Source organism: Mauremys reevesii, linkage group 5 (genome assembly GCF_016161935.1).
Source record: "Mauremys reevesii isolate NIE-2019 linkage group 5, ASM1616193v1, whole genome shotgun sequence".
Taxonomy (NCBI): domain Eukaryota; kingdom Metazoa; phylum Chordata; order Testudines; family Geoemydidae; genus Mauremys; species Mauremys reevesii.
In genome coordinates this window covers 91,337,711-91,361,559 of record NC_052627.1, presented here as the reverse complement: position 1 = coordinate 91,361,559, position 23,849 = coordinate 91,337,711, and the positions used below count along the sequence as shown (strand labels likewise).

Genomic DNA, 23,849 nt, shown 5'->3' with positions numbered 1-23,849 from the left:
TGTAAGTTTAATCCTTGAGGGGGGCCACTTAGGGATCTGGGGCAAAATTGGTCCTGCTAGTGAAGGCAGGGGGCTGGACTTGATGACCTTTCAAGGTCCCTTCCAGCTCTAGAAGATTAGTATATCTCCAATTAATTTTTTTAATTCACCCTGCTAGTAATAGAACCATATTATTTCCTTTTGAAGTATATTCTATAGTTTAATAGGCAATAAACCCTTATCTCTAAGCACAAACTAATGAGCAAGGGACAAAGTAATAAAATCCCTTGCATTTGTCATCTTAAGCCAAAATCTTATAGAAATATCATAGAAATGCAGGGATGGGAGGGACCTCAAGAGATCACCTAGTCTAGCCTCCAGCACTGAGGCAGGACCAGGATAACTTTTAAAATATTTTTAAAATATACAATAAAAAAAATTTGCCTGGGCCTTATCCAGTAACAAAATATTAGGCCCAGATCTGAATAAAAGCATTAATTATATTAGATATGAGGATATCTGATATGACAGTAGCATCTCCATCAGCTCCCTTTGATAGACTCTCAAAAGAAGCATCTAAGACAACTGTACTGTCATTAAAAAGATGCCATGGCTACATTACGATGTCAGCCTAAATGGACTGGAAATTATGAGGACCGGAGGGCATTCAGTCCATATTGAATGCTTTGAAATGTAGCCCCTGCTCTCACTATTTTCCAAAGTTACTGGACAGACATCAGTCATGTTTTACATGGGGATAATGCCTGCAACAGGTTATTCTTTAAAAATAAGTTTCTTTATGGTAAAACTGCTTAGAAATAAAGAAAAATACTTGATCAAAATCATTTTTGCCCACTTTAAAAATAAACCAATGTGCATATTCCAAAAATATCTGATTGAGGCCAGCTACCTGTATAATATGTTTCATCTTGATTAAATTTGAAATTGTCAGAGTAGTAAACTCATAACCCAGGGTCTAAATCTACAGCCCGAAACTCTTTCAGCAGTAGCATATGAAAGCTATAACACACTTCTTATGATCAAAGAACAGCTGGGAAACAACAGCTCAAACTAATAATGTGCCTATTCTTAGGAAAACTATATCTCTATAGCCAAATTCATCACAGCCCAAGCAAACAGACCTTTTGCAGGAGGACCTTTGATTGGGGAAATGGTCATCCCTCAAAGTTGTGGAACACTGTCACTATTGCTACCAGCAGCAGCTGGAGAGAGCTGGGACAGACACTGCTGCAACAATGCTGCTGTGAGACCCTTCTGATACCCCATACACCATTAAACATAAAACTAAGACAACTTATCAATCATGCCATCTGCTACAAAGTCATAGCTGGCTAACATTGCGGTATGCTCCAAGCAATTCTGCAGTAATTAATAAGATCCTTGGAAATGACATTCCCAAATCCCCCAGGCTTTGTCCTACACGATCTGCCAAAGTCAATATACTCACTTCAGGGCTAATTCTGTAAAGTGCTGAACACCCTTAACTCCCATTGTCTTCAATTAAGTTAAGGGCATTCAATATCTTGAATAATCAGACTGCATAACTACACAAAATAGGTGAAGGAGGGAGTGGAAGGGGCTACAGCTAACTACACTAAATCTAAGGTCTGATACCAATATGATATGGAAATCATTACCACCTTCCCTCTGAGACTGGTTCCCAAGCAGAGCCAAAGTGGTAGCCAGTCAATAGCTCATTTACAACTGAAATAACTCCAACCTGAATTTATGAGCTAAATTCCAAATTTTCTTTCATACCTGTTCAACTTACTCCTCAACATGATTTTGCATCCTCCCAGTAAACAAATCACTGGTGATGATAAATCAAAACAGTGGATGTGATATACCTTGACTTTAGCAAAGCTTTTGATACGGTCTCCCACAGTATTCTTGCCAGCAAGTTAAAGAAGTATGAGCTGCATGAATGGACTATAAGGTGGATAGAAAGCTGGCCAGATCATTGGGCTCAACGGGTAGTGATCAATGGCTCCATGTCGAGTTGGCAGCCGGTATCAAGCAGAGTGCCCCAAGGGTCGGTCCTGGGGCTGGTTTTGTTCAATATCTTCATTAATGATCTGGAGGATGAGATGGATTGCACCCTCAGCAAGTTTGCAGATGACACTAAACTGGGAGGAGTGGTAGATACGTTGGAGGGTACGGATAGGATACAGAGGGGCCTAGACAAATTAGAGGATTGGGCCAAAAGAAATCTGATGAGGTTCAACAAGGACCAGTGCAGAGTTCTGCACATAGGACGGAAGAATCTCATGCACTGCTACAGACTAGGGACTGAGTGGCTAGGCAGCAGTTCTGCAGAAAAGGACCTAGAGGTTACAGTGGATGAGAAGCTGGATATGAGTCAACAGTGTGCCCTTGTTGCCAAGAAAGCTAATGGCATTTTGTGCTGTAAAAGTAGGGGCATTGCCAGCAGATCGAGGGACGTGATCATTCCCCTCTATTCAGCATTGGCGAGGCCTCATTCAGAGTACTGTGTCCAGTTTTGGGTCCCACACTATAAGAAGGATGTGGAAAAATTGGAAAGAGTCCATTTGAGGGCAACAAAAATTATTAGAGGGCTAGAGCACATGACTTATGCAGAGATGCTGAGGGAACGGGGATTATTTAGTCTGCAGAAGAGAAGAATGAGGGGGGATTTGATAGCTGCTTTCAACTACCTGAAAGGAGGTTCCAAGGAGGAGGGATCTAGACTGTTCTCAGTGGTAGCAGATGACAGAACAAGGAGTAATAGTCTCAAGTTGCAGAGGGGGAAGTTTAGGTTGGATATTAGGAAAAACTTTTTCACTAGGAGGGTGGTGAAGCACTGGAATGGATTACCTAGGGAGGTGGTGGAATCTCCTTCCTTAGAGGTTTTTAAGGTTAGGCTTGACAAAACCTTGGCTGGGATGATTTAGTTGGGGATTGGTCCTGCTTTGAGCAGGTGGTTGGACTGGATGAACTCCTGAGGTCCCTTCCTACCCTGATATTCTATGATTCTGTAAAAACTTCCTATGAACAATCCATTCCTAGAGAGCACACTCTCCACAATTTTCTCCCTTTCTTTTCATCTTTCTCTAAAACTCCTCTTCAAACCATAGTACCCAATTGATCTCTTCTATATGCATTCATCACTTGGCCTATTTTAACATCTGTCCAAAGTCAATCTTAATATTGTATTATCCTTATGTTTGACCACCTGTTAAGGTACATACTAGACTGTATTTTGTCTGGGGAGACCTATGTCGATTCATGAGTCATGTTCTATACTTTGTTTCCTTTGTGCACATTTTAGTGTTCTTTAACTTTATTTAAACAAATTGTAACAATGAACACCCACACAGCAGAATAAAACAAAGAAAATATGCTGAGGAAAAAACTTTATGATCCAATGTCATAAAGATGTTTAAAAGTGCATGGCATCTTAGACATGATTCAAGATAACATATTTGTTTCTGGTTTGGCCTAACCAAGACCATTTCAACAATTTAACTGCTAGACATGCAACCGTTAGTCATCAAATTAACCTGAAATGAAAAGATTCTTTCTTTCTGTATACTGTACCACATCTTCATAAATTCAATTATAGTGAAAGCTCTGGAAATGTGCCCTGAGACAACAATCGCAGGAAATACATGGTCTACTTACTGCAGTTTGTCTGGCCATTGTTCATGTCACAGAGAGAAGAGGTGCCACAAGAATCAGGGCAGGAAGCATCAATACATCTCTGGTCCCCTTCCTGACATGGTGTTTGACCTGAAGAAAAAAACAATAAAAGCTTTTACTATAATGATTCAGTAGAGGAATAAAAGTGACAGTGTAGTAGTCAGAAGATACAGTTACAGATTAACAGACAGACTAAAAGTGTTCCCAAGTTCATTAGATGGTTCAATAACAATCTGCTGTTAGACCACCAGAGTACTTGTCATTTTCAAGGTATTTTCTGTACTAAGCATAGAGCCCCCAGCATTTCCACGACTACATCTGGAAATGTAAAACATTTCTAAGGTGGAAAAAAACACATTGGTGTTTAACATAATTTCTCCTTTCTCTTTTCTTATCCCCAGGTTTAAATTAATATGTGAGAAAGTTTCTCTCTCAGATTCTGGGCTGTGCATGAGGAGTGCTTTCAGCCTGTCACATGGCTATTTGGGGAAGAGTATAAGAGGAATAAGAAGTTGGGTCAAAGGGGAATGGCATGTCCTCTCGCCTCCTGGCTGGTTAAAGCAGGGAAAGCCTGTGGGAATAATTCCGCTGTATTTTTCACCTGATTTGCTTTTTGTTTCGTGGACAATAAAACAAAGGGCATTAAAAGACTAATGCCTAAAGCTTTGTTTTCCATCCTTGGCTGGTGAAGCTGCCAACCAGCCTATAGAGCAGTGGTTCTCTACTTGTGTCCTTGGGGTCATTTGTGGCCCAGTCAGCTCTCAACTGTGACCTATCTGACATCCTCAGGGCCATACAGGTAGTATATATATTTTATGGATGTGGCCCATATAACACATAGAGAGCTGCATATGCAGCCCACAGTGGTAAATAGGTTGGGAACCACTGCTATAGAGGGATATACAACAGCCAAATGCAGCAAAGCTTACGCCTCACCAGAGAGCTTCCATGTTCAAAACTTTGGCCCATCCACATTTCCTCTCACAGAATACTATCTCTACTGCTCTACTATCTCTATTACTATCTATGCGCTGTATGACTCTGAGTCCTCCCCACCCAACTAAAATCTTTGCTAAGGGTACAGCCGGGGCTGGCATTGAAAGTCACCTCCTTTATGTGGCTTTGGCTGTTTTGTAAAGTTATCTCAATTGATTGCTCTTGAACACACAGACTCAAAAGTGTATAATGTTATCAGACCGTCAAGTTTAAAATCATATTATTACAATTGTCATTCGTACTGCAGTAGTGTCCATGGGCACCAACCACCAGACACTGAGCAGACACACAATACAGAGACAAAACCCTGTCCCCAAAGAGCTCACAATCTAATTTATGTAGCTTAACACTGAGCTAGGTGTATCAAGAGTATCTTTTCATTCTTTTGGTGGCTTCGCTTCATCTGAGGTATGGCAGAGGATGTATGTTTTACATCTTTACCACATTTGCTACAGTACAATATGGTATGCACATACAGAAACTAATAGATTTTTGTTTTTTTTTATTTTACAAGAGCACTTGATCCTAAAATGAAACTCATAGGATAGGAAAAATCTTTACAGACTTCCAAAATTGTCACAAATCTGGGCATTAAAACAAATTTTTAAAGTCTTCCCACCACTACGCCTCAGCTACCTCCTACCCATCTCCCAAAGGTCCTTTCTCAAGTCCTTGGTATGCTACCATCTGTGGGTACAGTACAGACTCTTTCTAATCATAATACAGTCCACATTGAATTCCTATAAACACAGTCTTTAGAAAGCATCATAGACCCAGTTGTGATTATTTCCATACTGGATTTCTATTTTCACAGAATGAGACAGCATTAAGGTCATAATTACATTTCCTTAAGGTATGTTTTCTCATTCAGCAATATGGTAAGCCAATACTCATTTGAGGATTATACGGATGAAGTAGCAAGTTACTGACCATTCTCCTTCTCATATCTATTCTGATGATATCACAAGTGTGCTACTACTGCTCAACTGTTTTTTGAAGCCAAACCAACATCCTAAATCATTTAAGAACTTCTCTGCCTCTCTTAGATGCAGCCACACTTCTTTAATTGTGAAAAGATGAAAGAATGGTTACTTACCCTTCAGTAACTGGGGTTCTTCAAGATGCTGTAGTCAGTATGGATCCCGCTCTAAGTGCACATGTACCTCATGTGCATAAGCTCAGAATATTTTTAATAGTAATGAATGTCAAGGAGCAGAGGTGGAGCACCCCTGGGGAAAAGCAAAAGTCAGCGCTTATGGGCAGGAAGTCATGTGATCCACACTGACTACATCTTGAAGAACCAAGAAGGTCTGGTGTAATAATCATTCTTTCTTTGAGTACGTGTCACTGTGGATTCCACTGTAGGTGACTGGCAAGCAGTATCTTCTTCAGGTTGATGAACATGAGGAGTATCAACATCATCAGTCAAATAGAGATTGGAGTTCAGTCTCCCAAACTTATCATCTGCTCTAGCAGCCAAGTCCAGTGCATAATGCTTCACAAACATGAGTAGTTTATTTCACGAGCAGCCTTGCAGAGTCTGGATACCGGCATGTTGCAGAGACATGCTGAGGATGCCGCTTGAGCTCTGATAAAATGAGCCCTAACTGTCAGAAGGGCATCAGCCAGTTGGCAGCACAGTGAGATACAATGTGTTATCCATTTTGAAAGTCTTTAGGATGGAATGGCTTACCCCTTTGGAGAGGCCAGCCGCAGTCACAAACTGATGTAAGGATTGTCTGAACGATTTGGTCCTGTCAGCATAGCACTGGAGTGCTCTGCATACGTCCAAGGTATGGAGCTGCTTCTCCCCTGGGATGGAATGTGGCTTTGGGAAAAACACAGGTAAGTTGATGGAATTCTGGAACCATCTTGGGGAGGAATTTTGCATGAGGTTTCAGGACCACCTTATTGCTCTGAAATGAGGTGCATGTAGGTTCTGCCATGAGCACCTGGAGCTCACTGGCTGAAATGATGGCAACCAGGAATACTGTTTTGAGAGGAAGATGATGGATGGAGCACTCCAAGAGGGACTCAAAGGGAGCTCCATAAGTTTGTGAAGGACAGCACTGAACTCCCACACTGGAGCAGAGTCTCTAACCAGTGGATAGGCATGCATAAGGCCATTAAGAAATTTGGATGCCATCAGATGGGAGAAGATCAAAAGTGACGATCACTGGATGACATGCTGATATTGCAGCCAAATGGACCTTAACTCAACTGAATGAAAGTCCAGAGTGTTTTATTTCCAAGAAGTAGTCCAGAATCTTTGCTATCAGATCCTGCACCAGGTCTAAGCCATGTTGGGCCATCCATATAGAGAATCCTTTCCATTTAGAGGAGTAAGTTTTCCTTATGGATAGTGTCCTACTCCATGCCATTATTCCCTGAACATATAAGTAGTCCCTTTCCATGATGCTCATCCAGTTAACATCCAGACCATCAGATGCCAAACTCTGGGTGTAGATGGAATATTGAACCCTGATCTTGAGACAACAGGTCTAGCCAGTCCAGGAACCTGATTAGGAGTTGTGCAGACATCTGCATCAAATTCATCAGTCAGAACAGTCTCAGCCATAGGGAATGGGGTGAATCTTGTCTGGTCTCATCTGGCTTTGGCAATCACCATGGGGATTAGTGTGATCAGTGGGAAGGTGTAAAGAAAGCCCTGATTCTATTACAGAAGGAAGGCATCCAGCAAAGATTGCTGGTTCATGCCTCCTCTGGAACAGAAGTTTGGGTACTTGGCGGCAAACACCAGTTTCCCACTGGTGGAATATTGAGTTGATGATGGATTCATCAGTGACCACTCATGGTTGGTAACAGATTGCTTGATGAGGAGGTCTGCCAGGTCACTGTTGTCTCCCAGAAGTTGCAGCTGTGTTGGATTTATGCTGCATGGGGAGCACCAGTTTGAAAACATGATCGCTAACTTGTGGGGGCTGGGGGAGCAGGGAGACAGGGATCAGGCACCGCCTTGTTCGTTTAGATAATATATTGTGGATGTATTGTCTGTCAGTATCTGCACTATTCAGTGTCACAGGACCAGGAGGAATGCCAGACCTACCAGCCTGATGGTTCTGAGCTCTAAGATGTTTATCACAGTTTCATTTCTTCCAAGAACCAAACCCCTTGTATCTGTAGATTATCCTTGTGGACTTCCCAACCTTTACCAGATGGGTCCATGACTATTCCTCTGAATGGTGTCAGGAAGCAATCACCAGGTCAATGTCATAAGTATGTGGAATGGAACCACAATAACTTGCTCATCTGATGTGTTGCAGGAGAGTACACTGAGCTGAGACAGAACTGTAGGGATCCCAAGTGAAGGCTGGCAAAGTGTGTCGTGTATGTACCTGTGGACAAAAGCCTAATAATTCTGAGGTATAAATGCCCAAGGATCTGAATGTTGCCTCATCTTTTTGTACACTAAATAAATCTAGGCCATCAAAAGGTAAGTCCTCAATTGTCACCTGGACCACTCTTGGTATTCCAGATGCCCAGCACATTGTGATTGTCACGGCCATAAAATGGACAGTTGTACAGGATTCATCCATTGCCATTTGTAGCACTGCCTTGGCTATCATCTATCCCTCCTTGACTGTGTCTTTTACTTTTTCCCTTTACTTCTATGGGAGCCAAGACAGAAATGGGTCACCCTTTCCCACATCAAAAAATTGTTTTCATGACTGGTGCTTGACAATTCACTATGTGGAATTGGAGGGCTGCCTAAGAATAGACTTTCTGGACAAACGTATCCAGCTCTTTGGTGTCCTTGTCTTGATGCCTTTGGTGGATCTGGTCTTCTCCTACACTACAGAGATGACATGCAACCCCAGTATCAAATGGGCATAAAAATGCTAGAAGTCCTTAGGAGGGACCTAGTAGTGTTTTTCCACCCTTTTTGAGGTTGGGGGGAGTAAGACCAGGTGTGCCACAGATTCTTTGCTGGATCCAGAGAACCTTCAAAATACAAAGTACAGACTGAGGCAGTGTGGTCTGTCTGGGTCAGTAGAGGGAGACAAAGTTACAGGACTAGCATGAGCTACTGAAAGCTTGCCAAAGGCAGACTGGTGTGGAGGTACCAAAAGTTTAAACAAGATGTAGATAAGTATTTGAATGTGTTAAAGCTTAGCTGAACAGGTCCAAATCCTCTGATTCTCCCATTACCATTCTCAAATGGAGTATATGGAGACTATACTTTTATTTTAAAAGATCAGATGGTCAACTAGCACGTGGGCATGCCATGTCTTCCCCCAGGCTTGATTAATTTCTGAACTGAACGCTCTCATTAACATTAAAAGTATAGGAATTTACTCTTTCAATTGTCTTAGAGAGACTTTCAGTGTGTCACCTCCAGCCCACACTAACGTAATATTTGGCTTCACTGTAAACTGATTCTGCACATGTGTGTGCGACACAAGAATCCGCACAATTTGGGAGTTTCTTAAGCACATATTTGGTAGTATTACACGGTTATAGAGAAATTTCAAATAAAAGGCCATTTTCTCACTATTAAAAAAAAATTAGCATGGCGACGCGGGGGGGGAGGGGGGAGTTTTCATGTTTGGGCTCTGCCTGGAATTGAGTTCTTGAAGAAACTTTGAGAAAATCCCTTCATCCAGTTTGAATTTGGTAAAATGCACTATTCTCATGCTTTAGAATTCCAGTCATATTTCCTCAGACAGAGCTACAGCAGAAAAGACTGAAGTTAGAAAGCTAAAGCTGGGCATGGTCCTAAGTGAGAACAAAAGCCATTGCAGGGATTGTTTTGGCAAAGCTATGACTCCTTGTAAACTGTTTACTGAGCATACAAGACAGATGCACACAGTTCTCCTATGTAAAGCTAGTTCAAAGAAGGGATCAAAGAATCTACAAGTTCTCTTGGCTTTGATAGCAAAGCTTGTAAGTTATGTAAAGTGACATTATAACAAAAGAATTTACAAGCTCAGATGGCAGAGACAGCAGAATATGTGAAGCACACAGTCTGAGTAGATCTCAGCTGCACCCTTAGGAAAAGCACAGGAAAGTCCTCTGCCTTTACAACGTGCAGCTTATTTCTCTTAGTACAACAGCCAATGCCTGGAGTATGGTGGAGCTGAGGCATGGCCCAACCTGTTCTGTGTGCCCCAAGGGCATAGGAAGGGGTGGTCCCTGAACTCCCAAATGTATGCACAGGAATTCTGCCTGGCTCTTCTCTGGACCGTGCAATGGGCAAAGTAGCAATCTCCACAGTATGCATCCTGATAAGAACCAGGCAGAACTTCAGTCCTAAGTGAATTTAGAGAGATGCTTTCCCAGTGGGAAAACTTGACGAGGTTGTCTAAATGAATGTCCCTGCTCTATAGTAGATTGCTAAAAGTGTTTAACAGCATTTTGCTAAATATTTATGGATAATGAACAGAAGAGGAAATGTTCTTATAATTTAAAGGCATTACAGCTAAAGTGTTTAGATGGGAACACTTTAAGCTGTAAGCATATACTCAGAACATTGACTGTATAATAATGGCCCCTTCTCACTCTTGTTCGGCTCCTTGTATCTTTGAGACATATCTGATCACTTTACTGACAGAAACAAAATTTTGTTACTCTTAGTCCCACAGTGGCAAGAAAAACAATGAGTCAGAGAGAGAGAGCAAGAGAGACAGACATGCACCTAGATTCTATTGTGCCTCATGCATCAATGTGTCAGCTAAATCGTCTTGTACTAGCGATGAATAATTTAGGAGGCAGAAAGTAAGGTGGATGTGACAAGGCTACGTCGGAAAGGCATCTTTCAGAGGCTGCTAGAAACAGTACTACAGTTTCTAGCATATTCCACTCTCCTTTCTCAGCTGCCCTCCTTTCCCCTCTATCTTGCAACCTCCAACAGGAGAAGTAGAGGGACCTGGAAAGTACAGTATAAGGCTGGGGATGCAGAGAATGACAACAACAAAAACAGACACCAGAGAAGGGGAAATATGGAGGAGAGGAAATTGAGCCTTGATTGGGGTTGCACAGATATAACTGAGGGCAACATTTGGCTCTGGGTTTTACATCTTCATATGACAGAAATGTAAAAACTATCCTGCTGTAGCTTTCACCAATGCAAGATGTAAGATCTAACAATCTTGGTAGAGGAGAATGAGTTGAAATTTCTCTGCTTTACTTCTTCAGTTATTCTTTAGATGAGATGACTTAAAATAGCAATGGGAAGGGCCAGAGAACTTCGTGGAGGAGAGAAAGAAACAGAAGAGTTGAAAAAGGCACCAGATGACCCCAGAAGAGAGTGGACTTATATGAAAGGATTTCCTTTTTTCCAAAGTGTGTCAGTTCTGTGTTCTGCCATTATTGACAGTTGTGAGCATTTACAACATGCCTGTTTTTTCCCGTACTGAGCTTCCTACATTTAACGAGTAGTTCAACAATGAGAACACCTTCTTTCTCTAATTCTCTGTTTTCAATCAGGAGAGTCTTTCCCCAGGAGGTTCCTTGCCAACTGGCAAAACCCACTAATGATATGTAAATGCCATTGTGCCATCCTAACCTCAGGGAAACTCTTAACAGTTGGGTTAATTGAAATACAGAGAATACTAGTATTTTTTTAAAAAACTGATTAGTTATGAAACCAAATTCTAGAATGGCATTTTCATCTCTCTTTGCTTACCCTCAGGAAGGGGCGGCTCTAGGATTTCCGCCGCCCCAAGCAGGGCGGCGCACCACGGGGCGCACTCTGGCGGTCGCCGGTCCCGCAGCTCCGGGGGACCTCTTGCAGACGTGCCTGCAGAGGGTCCATTGGTCCCGCGGCTCTTGTGGACCTCCCGCAGGCATGCCTGCGGATGCTCCACCGGAGCCGCGGGACCAGCGGACCCTCCACAGTCATGCCTGCGGGAGGTCCGCCGGAGCCGCCTGCCGCCCTCCCAGCAAAATGCCACCCCAAGCGCGCGCTGGGGTCTGTAGCCGGCCCTGCCCTCAGGGTAGATTCTTCAGGAGCGGTTAAGAAAAAGTTCTGACTGTAATGTGGAGGGGCAGGGGATGGGGGGGCACTTCTTGTGTGCCAGTTGGGGGACAGACATCCTTATGTCCTTATTTCCCACAAGGAAGTTCCAGTACAGAGGGGTCATTGGGGATTGGTTGACTTACTGCAAAGAAAATGAAACACAGCATACCCTTATTTTCACTGCAATTATCTTCATCACTTCCATCTTTACAGTCATTATCCCCATCACACTGGAAAGCACTGGGAATGCACTGTCCATTTCTGCACTCCACCAGACCCTGACTGTAACATGCTGGGGAAACAAGAACACATTCCAATCATCCTACATGTCTACAGGTCTCTCATTTCTTTTAAACATAATTTTTGAAAAAAAAATTATTGGACGGGCTGGCAGCAACGCTTAGAAAGGTAGCCGAACACTTATCATTATAAAGACCCTGATTTCAGCTGCTTATAACTTCCTCAAATTTTAACCATCTGGGCTGAAATTTTCCTCATCAGGTGTCTGGCTCAGGCTAAATTCTTCTGGAAAATTTCAGCCAAATGGTTTGGCTTTTTCTAAGAATGAGGCTAAGGAAAAATAAGTTATTTTGCCCATGTTAAAAAATTGTTCAAAAATCTTCAGTGCCTGCATTCTTGAAATTTGGCAGGGGGTGGGCTTTAGCTGTCTCTGAGCAAAAACATCCACATTTTGCCAAATGATAAGACTTTGGGGGGTAAAACAGTTTACACATGATCAGTAGATTTTTGCAGATACATTTTTGGAAGATTCTGTCTGCTGTGGGCATGCTCCAGCCTTTTCCTCAACAGGACTTTCCATGTAATATCAGCTGTGGGATGTTGATAGCTCTGCCTGGTCCAGTCTGGGTAGCTGAACGGAGAGCCTATCTCTCCTGTGCGCTCAGTGGGTATGGCTACACAGGGATAAAAAACCCACAGCTGGCCCAGGTCAGCTGACTTGGGCTCACGGGACTCAGGCTCTGGGCTGAAAAATTACTATGTCCCTACTCCAAAATGCTTACAATTTAAGAATGACAGTTGCAGTATTCCAATTGAAATGATAATAAAGCAGAAGGAAATTACAATACATTTTGACAATCAGAAGGAAAGGTTAAGAACATAAGAACAGCCATACTGGATCAGATCAGTGGTCCACCTAGCTCAGTATCCTGTCTTCCAACAGTGGCCAATGCCAGGTGCTTCAGAAGGATTGAACAGAACATGTAATCATCAAATGATCCATCCTCATCATCCATTCCCAGCTTTTGGCAAACAGAGGCCTGGGACACTTCAGAACATGGTTTTGCATTCCTGCCAATCCCAACTAATAGTCATTGATGGATCTATCCTCCATGAACTTATCTAGCTCTTTTTTGAACCCGGTTATAGTCTTGGCCTTTATCACATCCTCTGGCAAAGAGTTCCACAGGTTGACTGTGTATAGTATGAAGAAATACTTCCTTTTGTTTGTTTTAAACCTGCTGCCTATTAATTTCATGTAGTGATCCTTAGTTCTTGTGTTATAAGAAGGAGTAAATAACATTTCCTTATTTACTTTCTCCACACCAGTCACAATTTCATAGACCGCTATCTATGCTATGCTCCCTTAGTAGTCTCTTTTCCAAGCTGAAAAGTCCTGGTCTTAATAATCTCTCCTCATATGGAAGCTCTTCCATACCCCTAATCATTTTTGTTGCCCTTTCCTGTACCTTTTCCAATTCCAATATATCTTTTTTGACATGGAGTGACCAGATCTGCACACAGTATTCTGGATGTGGGGATACCATACAGAGGCAATATGATATTTTCTGTCGTATTATCAATCACTTTCCTAATGATTCTCAACATTGTTTTAGCTTTTTTGACTGCCACTACACACTAAGTGGAAGTTTTCAGATAACTATGCACAATAATAGAATCATAGAAGATTAGGGTTGGAAGAGAGCTCAGGAGGTCATCTAGTCCAACCCCCTGCTCAAAGCAGGACCAACACCAACTAAATCATCCCAGCCAGGGCTTTGTCAAGTTGGGCCTTAAAAACCTCTAAGGATGGAGATTCCACCACCTCCCTAGGTAACCCAGTACAGTGCTTGACCACCCTCCTAGTGAAATAGTTTTTCTTAATATCCAACTTAGACATGCCCCACTGCAACTTCAGACCATTGCTTCTTGTTCTGCCATCTGCGCCACTGAGAACAGCATAGGTCCATCCTCTTTGGAACCGCCTTTCAGGTAGTTGAAGGCTGCTATCAAATCCCCCTTCACTCCTCTCTTCTGCAGACTAAATAATCCCAGTTCCCTCAGCCTCTCCTCATAAGTCATGTGCCCCAACCCCATAATCATTTTTATTGCCCTCTGCTGGACTCTCCCCAATTTGTCCACATCCTTTCTGTAGTGGAGGGCCCAAAACTGGATGCAGTACTCCAGATGTGGCCTCAGCAGTGCCGAACAGACTCCAAGATCTCTTTCTTTAGGGGTAACAGCTAATTTAGACCCCAGCCTTTTATATGTATAGTTGGGATTATGTTTTCCAGTGTGCAGTATTTTGCATTTATCAACATTGAATTTAATTTGCCATTTTGTTGCCCAGTCACCCAGTTTTGTGAGCTCCCTTTGTAACTCTTCGCAGTCTGCTTTGGACTTGACTATCTTGAGTAGTTTTGTAATTGCAAATTTATAACTGCAAATTTTGCCACCTCACTGTTTACCCCCTTTTCCAGATCATTTATGAATATGTTGAACAGTACTGGTCCCTGTACATCCCCCTGGGGGACCCCACTATTTACCTCTCTCCATTGTGAAAACTGACCATTTATTCCTACCCTTTGTTTCCTATCTTTTAACCAGTTGCTGATCCAAGAGAGGCCCTTCCCTCTTATCCCATGACAGCTTACTTTGCTTAAGAGCTTTTGATGAGGGACCTTGTCAAAGGTTTTCTGAAAATCTAAGTACACTACATACACTGGATCACCCTTGTCCACAAGCCCCCACTCAAAGAATTCTAGTAGACTGGTGAGGCATGATTTTGCTTTATAAAAATCATGTTGACTCTTCCTCAACAAATTGTGTTCATCTATGTGTCTGATAATTCTATTCTCTACTATAGTTTCAACCAATTTGCCTGGTACTGAAGTTAGGCTTACTGTCCTGTAATTGCCAGGATCACCCCTGGAGCCCATTTTTAAAAATTGGCATCACATTAGCTAACCTCTAGTTTAACTATGTTTGCCACAGTATGTTACCCGCAAGGACATTTACCACTTACTAAGCTATATGAAATCAAATTACCTTAAATTCTTGTCTTTCTAGCAATATTCCATCCTTAACATTTTGTTAAAACAATACTGATATGGAGACTAAAGAAATTAGGTAACTTACAGCAATTGACTTCATCTGACTTGTCTATACAATCATGGTCACCATCACATACCCAATCTACCGTTATACATCTTCCATCTCCACATCGATGTTGCTTCAATGGATTGCAATCTGATGAAAAATTAGGAGAGGGGGGAAAAAAAGAAAAGAAAAAGAAAAAAATTAATACCAATTGTGTAATTCCTTTCTGCTTGACAATTCCATGCTCTGAAAAGGTCATTATCATTACAAATTTGGCAATTTACTGTTAGATTAACTACAGTACACAAGGTTACCAAACCTGCAGTATTACTTAAACTATTTTATACTTATAGTAAATGCCTTGAACAAGGCAAAAACTGATGTAAAGTGAGGCCAGAATGCTGAGAGAGATGGAGCTTGCTCCAGCTCTCCAGTCACTATTAGCACTAATTAGGTTCCTAGAGAAGGCCTAACTGGTCAGAGATGGGCCTGATTACTAGGCAGGGGTTAGGAAGTTGTAACCTGAAGAATGATTACACTTATAAGACTATGTATTGGGGAGCAACATGTACTTGTTACAGATAACTGGTTCTTTTCCTAGGCAGGTAATTAGAGTTAATTGAGAAGATGGTTATTTGATGAATCACACAGAAACTTTATTTAATACAGACAAGTATAATTGACATAGTAGGAAAGAATCAATATACATAAATATAAGGATAAGATAAGTGCAGTAGAGTGGTTTCCTGTATTGTTCATACTTACAATCTTGCATGGTGCATACTCACAATTTATGGAGACCATTGAAAACCAAGATAGAAGGGAAAGTAAGTGGAGCCCATCAGATGGGAGGTCCTGATTCAGTTTATACCATCTCGGGGATGCAACAAACCCAAAGAAATGGGAACTGAGTGTAATAAACAGTATGGATATATACCATATTTGATCCTTTACCCTAATTATTATAAGGTCAAGAGCTGCCCCATCCACATGTGGCCTTTGGGGTGTCTGTAATTAAGCATCAAATATTAATATTCATGATTTATATACTTATTTTCTTAATAATTCCTATCTGTAAATGAGGTCTAACTGCTTACATACTCCATAGCAACCTCATTGCCAAAGCCCCCTGTGATGGGATTCCTGGGGTGAAACCTGGACTCTGGGACCACTGAGCCCTCCAAGCCTACCAGCCTGAGCTGCTTCTCACATGGTCATGTTAATGTCAAGCTACAAACCTCTGACAGAAACTGCATTTACACAGCCAGCCACAGGCAGGGACACACCCAACTGACTTATGATCTCCCAGCTACTCAGGAACCATCACTAGGGAGGCTTTAGCCAATTCCCCCTCTGTCTTGCACTGGTCAGAGCCTGGGCAATGTAAATTCATTACTTAATTCACTACTTCTTCATAGGAAAGTGGATATGCACCAGCCTTTGAAACCCAAGCTGAGATTCCCCTAGCACTTCAACCAAAAACACACTGTTTTAGATAAAATATAAAACAGATGTATTAATTATAGAAAGATAGATTTTAAGTGATTATAAGTAATAGGCATAGAGATCACAGTTGCTTACCTAAGAACTAAAAATAGAAATAGTCTAAATTCTAACTTTAACAGACTAAGCAAGATTTGAATCAAACAGTTTCTCACTCCACAGGCAGCTTACAGTTCCTCAAAACACAGACAAGACTCCGATCCATCCTGGGACCAGTATCCTTAGTTCCAAGTCTTTGTCTTCCAGATGATCTTCTGGATGTTGAGGTGCGGGAGAGACCAAGTGATGATGTCACTCTCTCTCTTTTTATACTTTCTTCCAGCTGCTAGGAAGATCCTTGCTGTGACATGGGGGTCAGGCAGTCCCCACTGGTCAAGCAGCCTCCATTGTGTACATGCCTACTCTAAGAAGCCTCTGGGATAGTCAATTCTTTTTGGTGGGCCATCTACTCCTGTCTGGCCCTCCTTTGTTGCAACTGAAAGGCTGGCTGTGGGTGTCTCCGACCCTTACAACATATTTCAGTAGCACGTGTAGCAATACTTCATAACTTTACATACAATGATAGTACATACAAACCAACAGGAATTTTATTAATGTTCAACAAATCAAGAGTTTTAAAATGATACCTTGCTAGATATACTTTATACAAAACATATCAACATATGGCAGTGGTGAATATGGGGGTTGCAGGGTGCTACGTTGAGCTGCAGAGTGTCACACACACCCTTCTTGCAGATCTCTGTGGTGTACTGTACCCATTTGCGGTTACTTGTTTGTCTCCCAGAATGAGAGTGAAAAGTTTCTGACTTGGGGTTATTTCCTTAGATCTTTCACATTTCAGCTACACTTCAGCCGTTAGTAAAATTCCTTGTGACGGGGCATGACTCACTACTCTGCTGCCTCCTGTCAGCTGTCTTAGGAATTAGCTCTTTTTGCCAGTGCACCCTCTTCTGGTGTTGCCTTGCTGCTGTCACTTCTGCTCTGTGAAGCATGTCACGCCCAGGACCACGGCATGCTCTTCGGTGACACAGCCATCCGGCTGTGCTGCACTCTGTGCTCTCCACTTCCAGGGGTATATCACTGTCCCTTAATCCAGCCACTTCTTCAGTGGTGAGAGGGGTTGTGGGGGACCTGGGCCCACCCACTAGTCTGGGTCCAGACCCAGGGATGCTGTAGATGGCCACTGCTTGTGCCGTGCCCTCTGACTCCTCCGTAGGTTTCCCTGGGCCACTTCCCTGCGGCCCCAGCACCCTCTTTTCCCTTGCCTCAGAGTCGCAGCCTGCAGCACACCAGGAGCTGCCTCTAGCTCCCTGGGTCTCTGCCTGCAGCACTGCTCTGTCCAGGGTGCTTGCTGCCAGGGGCGGCTCTACGAATTCTGCCGCCCCAAGCAGGGCGGCGAGCTGCGCCGCTCGCACTGCCGGGCGCCGGTCCCGCGCCTCCGTGGGACCTCCCGCAGACATGCCGCTGGTCCCGCGCCTACGGTGGAGCTTCCGCAGTCATGCCTGCGGGAGGTCCGGTCGTCCCGCGGCTCCGTTGGACCTCCCGCAGGCATGACTGCAGAAGGTCCACCGGACCCACCTGCCGCCCTCCAGTTAAAATGCCGCCCCACGCGCGCGCTTGGCGCACTGGGGTCTGGAGCCGGCCCTGCTTGCTGCCTTCAGCCTGCAAGGCAGCCAGTCCACCTCACTCCTCAAACTCCAGGGAGGACTGCTCTGTTCTGCAGCCCTTCTTATATGGGCCAACCCGGCCCTGATTGGCTGCTCATTACAGTCCCTCTGATTGGCTACATCCTGCGCAGCCCCCCAGGGCTCTATTAACCCCTTAGATCTCAGTGTGGGGCAGGCGTCCAATCACATTCCTGCACAAAGCTTTCACCTAGTATAACAGACCCTTAACTCTAGCAACCTTAATAATCCATGTACTTATGTTCACCTATTTGCCCCCCATGCAAGTTCGAAGCTAATAAGCAATACAACCCTGTCACTCTTATAATGTAATTTTACCTCTAACAAGCATAAAATCACCCACAAGATGTGAGAGGGGACCATAGGTCATAAGATCAAGTCAGGGGTTAATGAGCTAATTAACCCATTAGCAGGCAAGTGTTTAAAAAGGAGCACAGGAAAGAAGTGCTTGACAAGGAAGGGGGAAGAGAGGAGGCTAGGAGAGCCTGACAAGGCAGCTCTTGGAGTAGAGACATCTCAGCCACTCACCCCTGGAAGAAAGGGCCAGAAAACAGTGCAAGGATGTGATTGCACTGATATGCACTGATAGAGGGACTGAGACACTGTAAATAAAGTACATGCTGGTGTTCACAAGCAGGAAGGTCTCAGAGTGGTCTGTGTTGGTGGAAGAGGTGGGGGTACAGCTGTTGTGACCTGTCACAATGTTACCCTAAGGCAACTGCCATGTTTCCAATAGTGACTACCGTACTATAGACCAATATATTTTTTCCTAATAAAGTAATTTAGGTTTATATTAACAAATGGGAAATATCTTGGACAGAGAATCTAAGCAGCTAGCACATGTAATTTTGTGCTCTATCCATATATTTTAGCATATTATTTCATAGACAGTTCTGAATATGAAATTTAAGGTTAAGTACATCGATTTAATTTGCAATTCCTGCATAGAGATGTCAGTATGATAAAGTATTTGTTCCCAAACTGAAATTCACAGAGCACTCTCAAATTGTCTGAAGAACTGCATCTCTCCTAGCATATCAACACCTGTTGAGAAATGATGTGTCCAATGGCCATGTGATATGGGTATAGCGAGCAGCTGTGTTGAGGTCCCACAGAAGTACTAAAACCCACTGGTTTGGTAATTTTTTTTGTTTTCTTTTGTTTTTGACATTTCACTCAATTTCTAATAGATCATAGGACTGGAAGAAATAAAATATTTCCGAGGTAAGAGATGAAACTGAAGACTCAAATAGTACATAAGGAATAGACTATAGTCTGGCTCCTCAGTGAAGTAACACTCAGAGGACTGAAGAGACACCACCTTGGATGCCTCCTATTTTAAAAGAGTCTTGGAGAAACTCCAACAAATGAAAGAATTGCTGGAATCACTAGTGATCTCCAACAAGGATTTGGAAGACTTTGTGGCCAATATTGCAGAGAAAACAGGTCATGCTGAAGAAAGAATTTTGATGGCCAAAGACGCTGCACCACCAAAAAGAGGCCAAGGTAAAAGATTTTCAAAGAGATCTATCTGTCCCTACTGAAAGATAAGATAAAGGATTATGAACAGAGACATAGAAGTAACAATATAAAAATGTTAGGTTGCCATAAGACACAGCAGGAGGCAATGATACTCTGTTTGTGGAAATGCTACTTCTTCCTATTACACACCCAGCTGAAGACATCAGTTGAGAGTTGGAATGAACTCCCCAAACACTGGTTCCCAGATGAAAATAACTAAGATTCCCAGATAAACAAAGCATTCTTCAGAAGGCTAAAGCTCTTGCGGTCACTCCCACCATAAAATTATTTAGAAGTAAAAACAGATCTGCATTACATTATGGGACACATAATGATCCCACTAGCCTGCTAATCCTTGGAAGAGGCCAAGAACTTTCCATAAGAAAGCTCCAAGAAAAGACAGAAGTCTTAGCCTTATTTTGCCCTTTCATTATTCTGTTTCCTCAAGTAATGAAACTTTCTTTGTCGAACCCTTAGGAAAGGTTGAATATACAGAATACACTTGGTATAAAAGTTCTTGAGAGTATGTTAAAGATGAGGAAGAGAGAACGGGACAAAACAAATCTGAGAGTAATCACTGTCAATCATTGTTTTTATGTCAGTGTTTTCTGTTATTATGCTATTAAATTAGGAAGTTTAACTTGTTTCCATTTTTCTAAAAAATTATTACCAACCTTAATGGGGCCAGGATGTCAAGGTAAGGGCCTGATTCTACCAACTTAGCTCACAAGGAGTAATACCTTACAGCACAAGTAGTCCCTTTGATAGATTCCAATGGAAGTACTTGAGGATTAAGGAAAAATCCACACCTCTGAGAGATGTAGCTATGCCAACCTAACCCACAGTGTAGACAGTGCTAGGCTGAAGGAAGAATTCTTCCATCAACCTAGCTACTGCCTCTAATGGATGTGGATTACCTATGCCAATAAGAGAATCCCTTCCATCAGCATAGGAAGCATCTACTCTGAAGTGCTACACCAGTGCAGCTGCAGTGGTTTAAGTGCAGACATACTCTAAGGTCTGGTCTATACTTAAAATTTTTTGGAATAATCTTTTGGTTAGGGGTGTGATTTTTTTCTCCCAAAATAGTTATATCAGTAGAAAGGTGACTTATACCTGTATAGTTATTTCCCTTCCTCTACAGGAATAGCTATGCCTTTGTAAAGCAACTGCATCTGGACTAGGGAGGATAACTATACTTGTATCATTGAAGCAGTACAGCTTTTTAGAGTAGACAAGTCTTTATTCATGAATAACTTTGCTCACATAAGAAATCCCACTGAAATATAGTAAATTCATAAGTCATATGAAGATTACTCGCATGAAGAAAGCTATGCACAAGATTAAGTGCTTGCAGGATTTGGGCCTATTCACTGTGAGTAAAAGGGATCAGATTCAATGAAAAAAAATTTACAAGAAAAAAATCAGTGGGACAGTTGTGGAGAGTTTTTGTTATTGCAGGTTACTAATGCCTGTTGTCCATCAAAGCAGCTAGTACTGCCTACTACTCAAAACCGACCTAACAGACATGTGGTGGGCAAGATTGGAAGTATCCAGGGCAGTGAGGAGGAGATTACAATAACCAAGGCACAAGACAATAAACACTTGAACAAGCCGTTGGTAGACTATACAGAGAAAAAAAGATTAAATCTTAGGGGCATTATATAGGATAAAGTAATATCAGGAAGACAAGGTGTGATCAAAGCTGGACGGATTTTTTTTAATGAAAAGGTTTTTAATAAAAAAAGAGCTTTTGTCAAAATCTTTTTTCAATCAAATTTCATTTTTTATTAATTTTTCCATTTAAATATATTGAATACATTTTTTTAGAAAAAACATTTATTTGGTATTTTTGAAAATTTTTGTTTTGAAATTGTTAAAAAATGGAAAAGCAACAAAGAATCCTGTGGCACCTTATAGACTAACAGACGTTCTGCAGCATGAGCTTTCGTGGGTGAATACCCACTTCTTCAGATGCAAGACTTGCATCTGAAGAAGTGGGTATTCACCCACGAAAGCTCATGCTGCAGAACGTCTGTTAGTCTATAAGGTGCCACAGGATTCTTTGTTGCTTTTACAGATCCAGACTAACACGGCTACCCCTCTGATACTTAAAAAATGGACACCTTCTCTCCTCCCACTTTTCTGGGAGGTGAGACGAAAATGAAAGTAAAAGCTAAAAAGGAACAGTTTTCTTTATTTTAACAAAAATATTATTTTTCATGTTTAATGGTAGCTCTTTCAGAGAGAAAGTAGCACTTTCATTTTGTTTAACTTTTTCTCTCTGGCAAAAAATGGAAAAATAAGGTTTTTCTGCACTAACTCCTTAAATTTTGCCTCAGGAAACCATTATTTCCTGGTGGCAAAATTTCAAATGGGGACTTTAACCCCATGAAAATTTCTATGGGAAAAATTCCCATTTTCAAGCCAGCCATAGATGTAATGTGGATTGTGAGACCAAGAGGATCTGTCAAATAAGACATTGAATAAGTGATCAGAGAGGTAGGAAGATAATTATCAGTGGAAAGAGCCTTGAAATTCAATGGAGAACAGGATTTAAAGAGCAGTGAATGGCTGATGGTCAAGAAGGACAAGTCTGTCCTGCTACTTATGCAGGAAGAGTTTAGTCATAATGTTCTGCTGGCACCAATGATATGCAGCATTTTTAGGTTCTATTTTGTCTCATATGAGCTGCTGAATTAGCTGGAAAACTGACAACACAACTTGAATAAGTTTACAATAAATAACAAAGTCAACATTTCTTCAATAAAATATGCACCTGATTTGTATAAAACATAAAAATTGTGTAAAAATACCATTTGCTGAAAAAGCAGTGAATGATAGAATTCTCCAAATCTTTTAAATTAGTTATGAAGAGCCACAAACTTTAATCTGTGTTCACTTCCTTGCTAAATAAAGTGGAACACACGGATATATTTCTGTTTCTGGTAAGTCTGGTAAGGGAAAAGATTCTGTCAGTTTAGACAATGCTATTATATTAAAGCTTTTAGAAAAATGTAACACTCCCACTTACCACAGTTTTGTTCATCACTCAGGTCTCCACAATCATCATATCCATCACAAACAAAGGTGTAATTGAGGCATTTCCCAGTAGTACAGCGGAACACATCATCACTGCAGTCTGCAAAACAAATATTTGTAAAGCACATCAACAAAACACTACATTGTGTTCTATGTTTACAGCACCACAGCAGTGATAGAGCAAGTTAAACTACATTAATAGCTACACACAACAGCTATATTATGGTAGTAAACACACATATAAGCCAACAACTATATTGCATAAGCACATCAGTTCATTCGAATCCAATATGGATACTGAATATAAGAAGAAGGATCAAAGACACTTTGTGGACCTTTTTGGCTGTAGCCAGGAAGAAAGTGTTGGGACATGCTTTCCCCCACCCACAAACCTGTCTGAGGCCAGGGCTCAGCACAACCCAGCACTCCAGTGCCAGGGCAGGATGCAGACCAGAAAGCACATGGAAAGATAGTGTGCAGCCCCAGCACTTCCCTGGTTACAGCCCCAGAGACCTGCCTGTGGCCAGGGACTTTCTTCCTAAAAACAAAGTGGTAAACGGAATGCCTGCTGCCAATATCCGAATCCAATTAATATTAAAGTCAATGGAACAGGATTGGGTCCCAGCAAAATGTTGCCATTAAATGAAAGGTGTTAGTATACGGATCGCTATTAAGCAACAGCTACAGTTATTTACTGCTCAGAAAGTATGTCTCTTTGCCTCAAAATGGTGATAAGGTTAATTCTCAGTTCTTCCTACCATTCTCAGGAAATGCGTTGGCCAAATCCTCCGAAACAGTGAAGTCCCTTTGCACCACACTGCACACACAACCTGGTCATTGATAAACATATAGGTGGCCCAAGAAGGATTTCTAGCATAGGGAGATTCTCTGGTGATGAAAAGCCTACATAAAGATTGCTACCCTACCTTCTCTGCCAGTGACTGGAGGAAAGTGTGTCTGGCTGGGAAACTCACAGGTTGTTCCAAAACCTAGCTATGGTTTCCGCCCCTTGTGGAATTGGTAGCAGAAGTAAATTAGCAGAAGCCTCAGGCTGCCCTAATATATGCCCAGGGACCAGCCCTGCATACCATGATCCATAAGAGGACCGTCCCTCTTAACCCATG

General features: G+C 42.1%; 1 protein-coding gene across 8 annotated transcripts in view; it reads right to left on the bottom strand.

Annotated features, from left to right (window-relative positions):
- The window catches only part of CORIN (corin, serine peptidase), a 289,837-nt gene that overhangs the window by 76,116 nt on the left and 189,872 nt on the right, over nt 1-23,849 (bottom strand). For all 8 annotated transcript variants that reach the window (XM_039541668.1, XM_039541670.1, XM_039541669.1 and 5 more), the window contains exons 7-10: nt 22,718-22,825; nt 15,014-15,124; nt 11,805-11,927; nt 3,643-3,750 (exon numbers count right to left, since the gene is read on the bottom strand). In XM_039541668.1, coding sequence (XP_039397602.1) covers nt 3,643-3,750; nt 11,805-11,927; nt 15,014-15,124; nt 22,718-22,825 — 450 coding nt within the window. The remainder of the gene's footprint in view (nt 1-3,642; nt 3,751-11,804; nt 11,928-15,013; nt 15,125-22,717; nt 22,826-23,849) is intronic.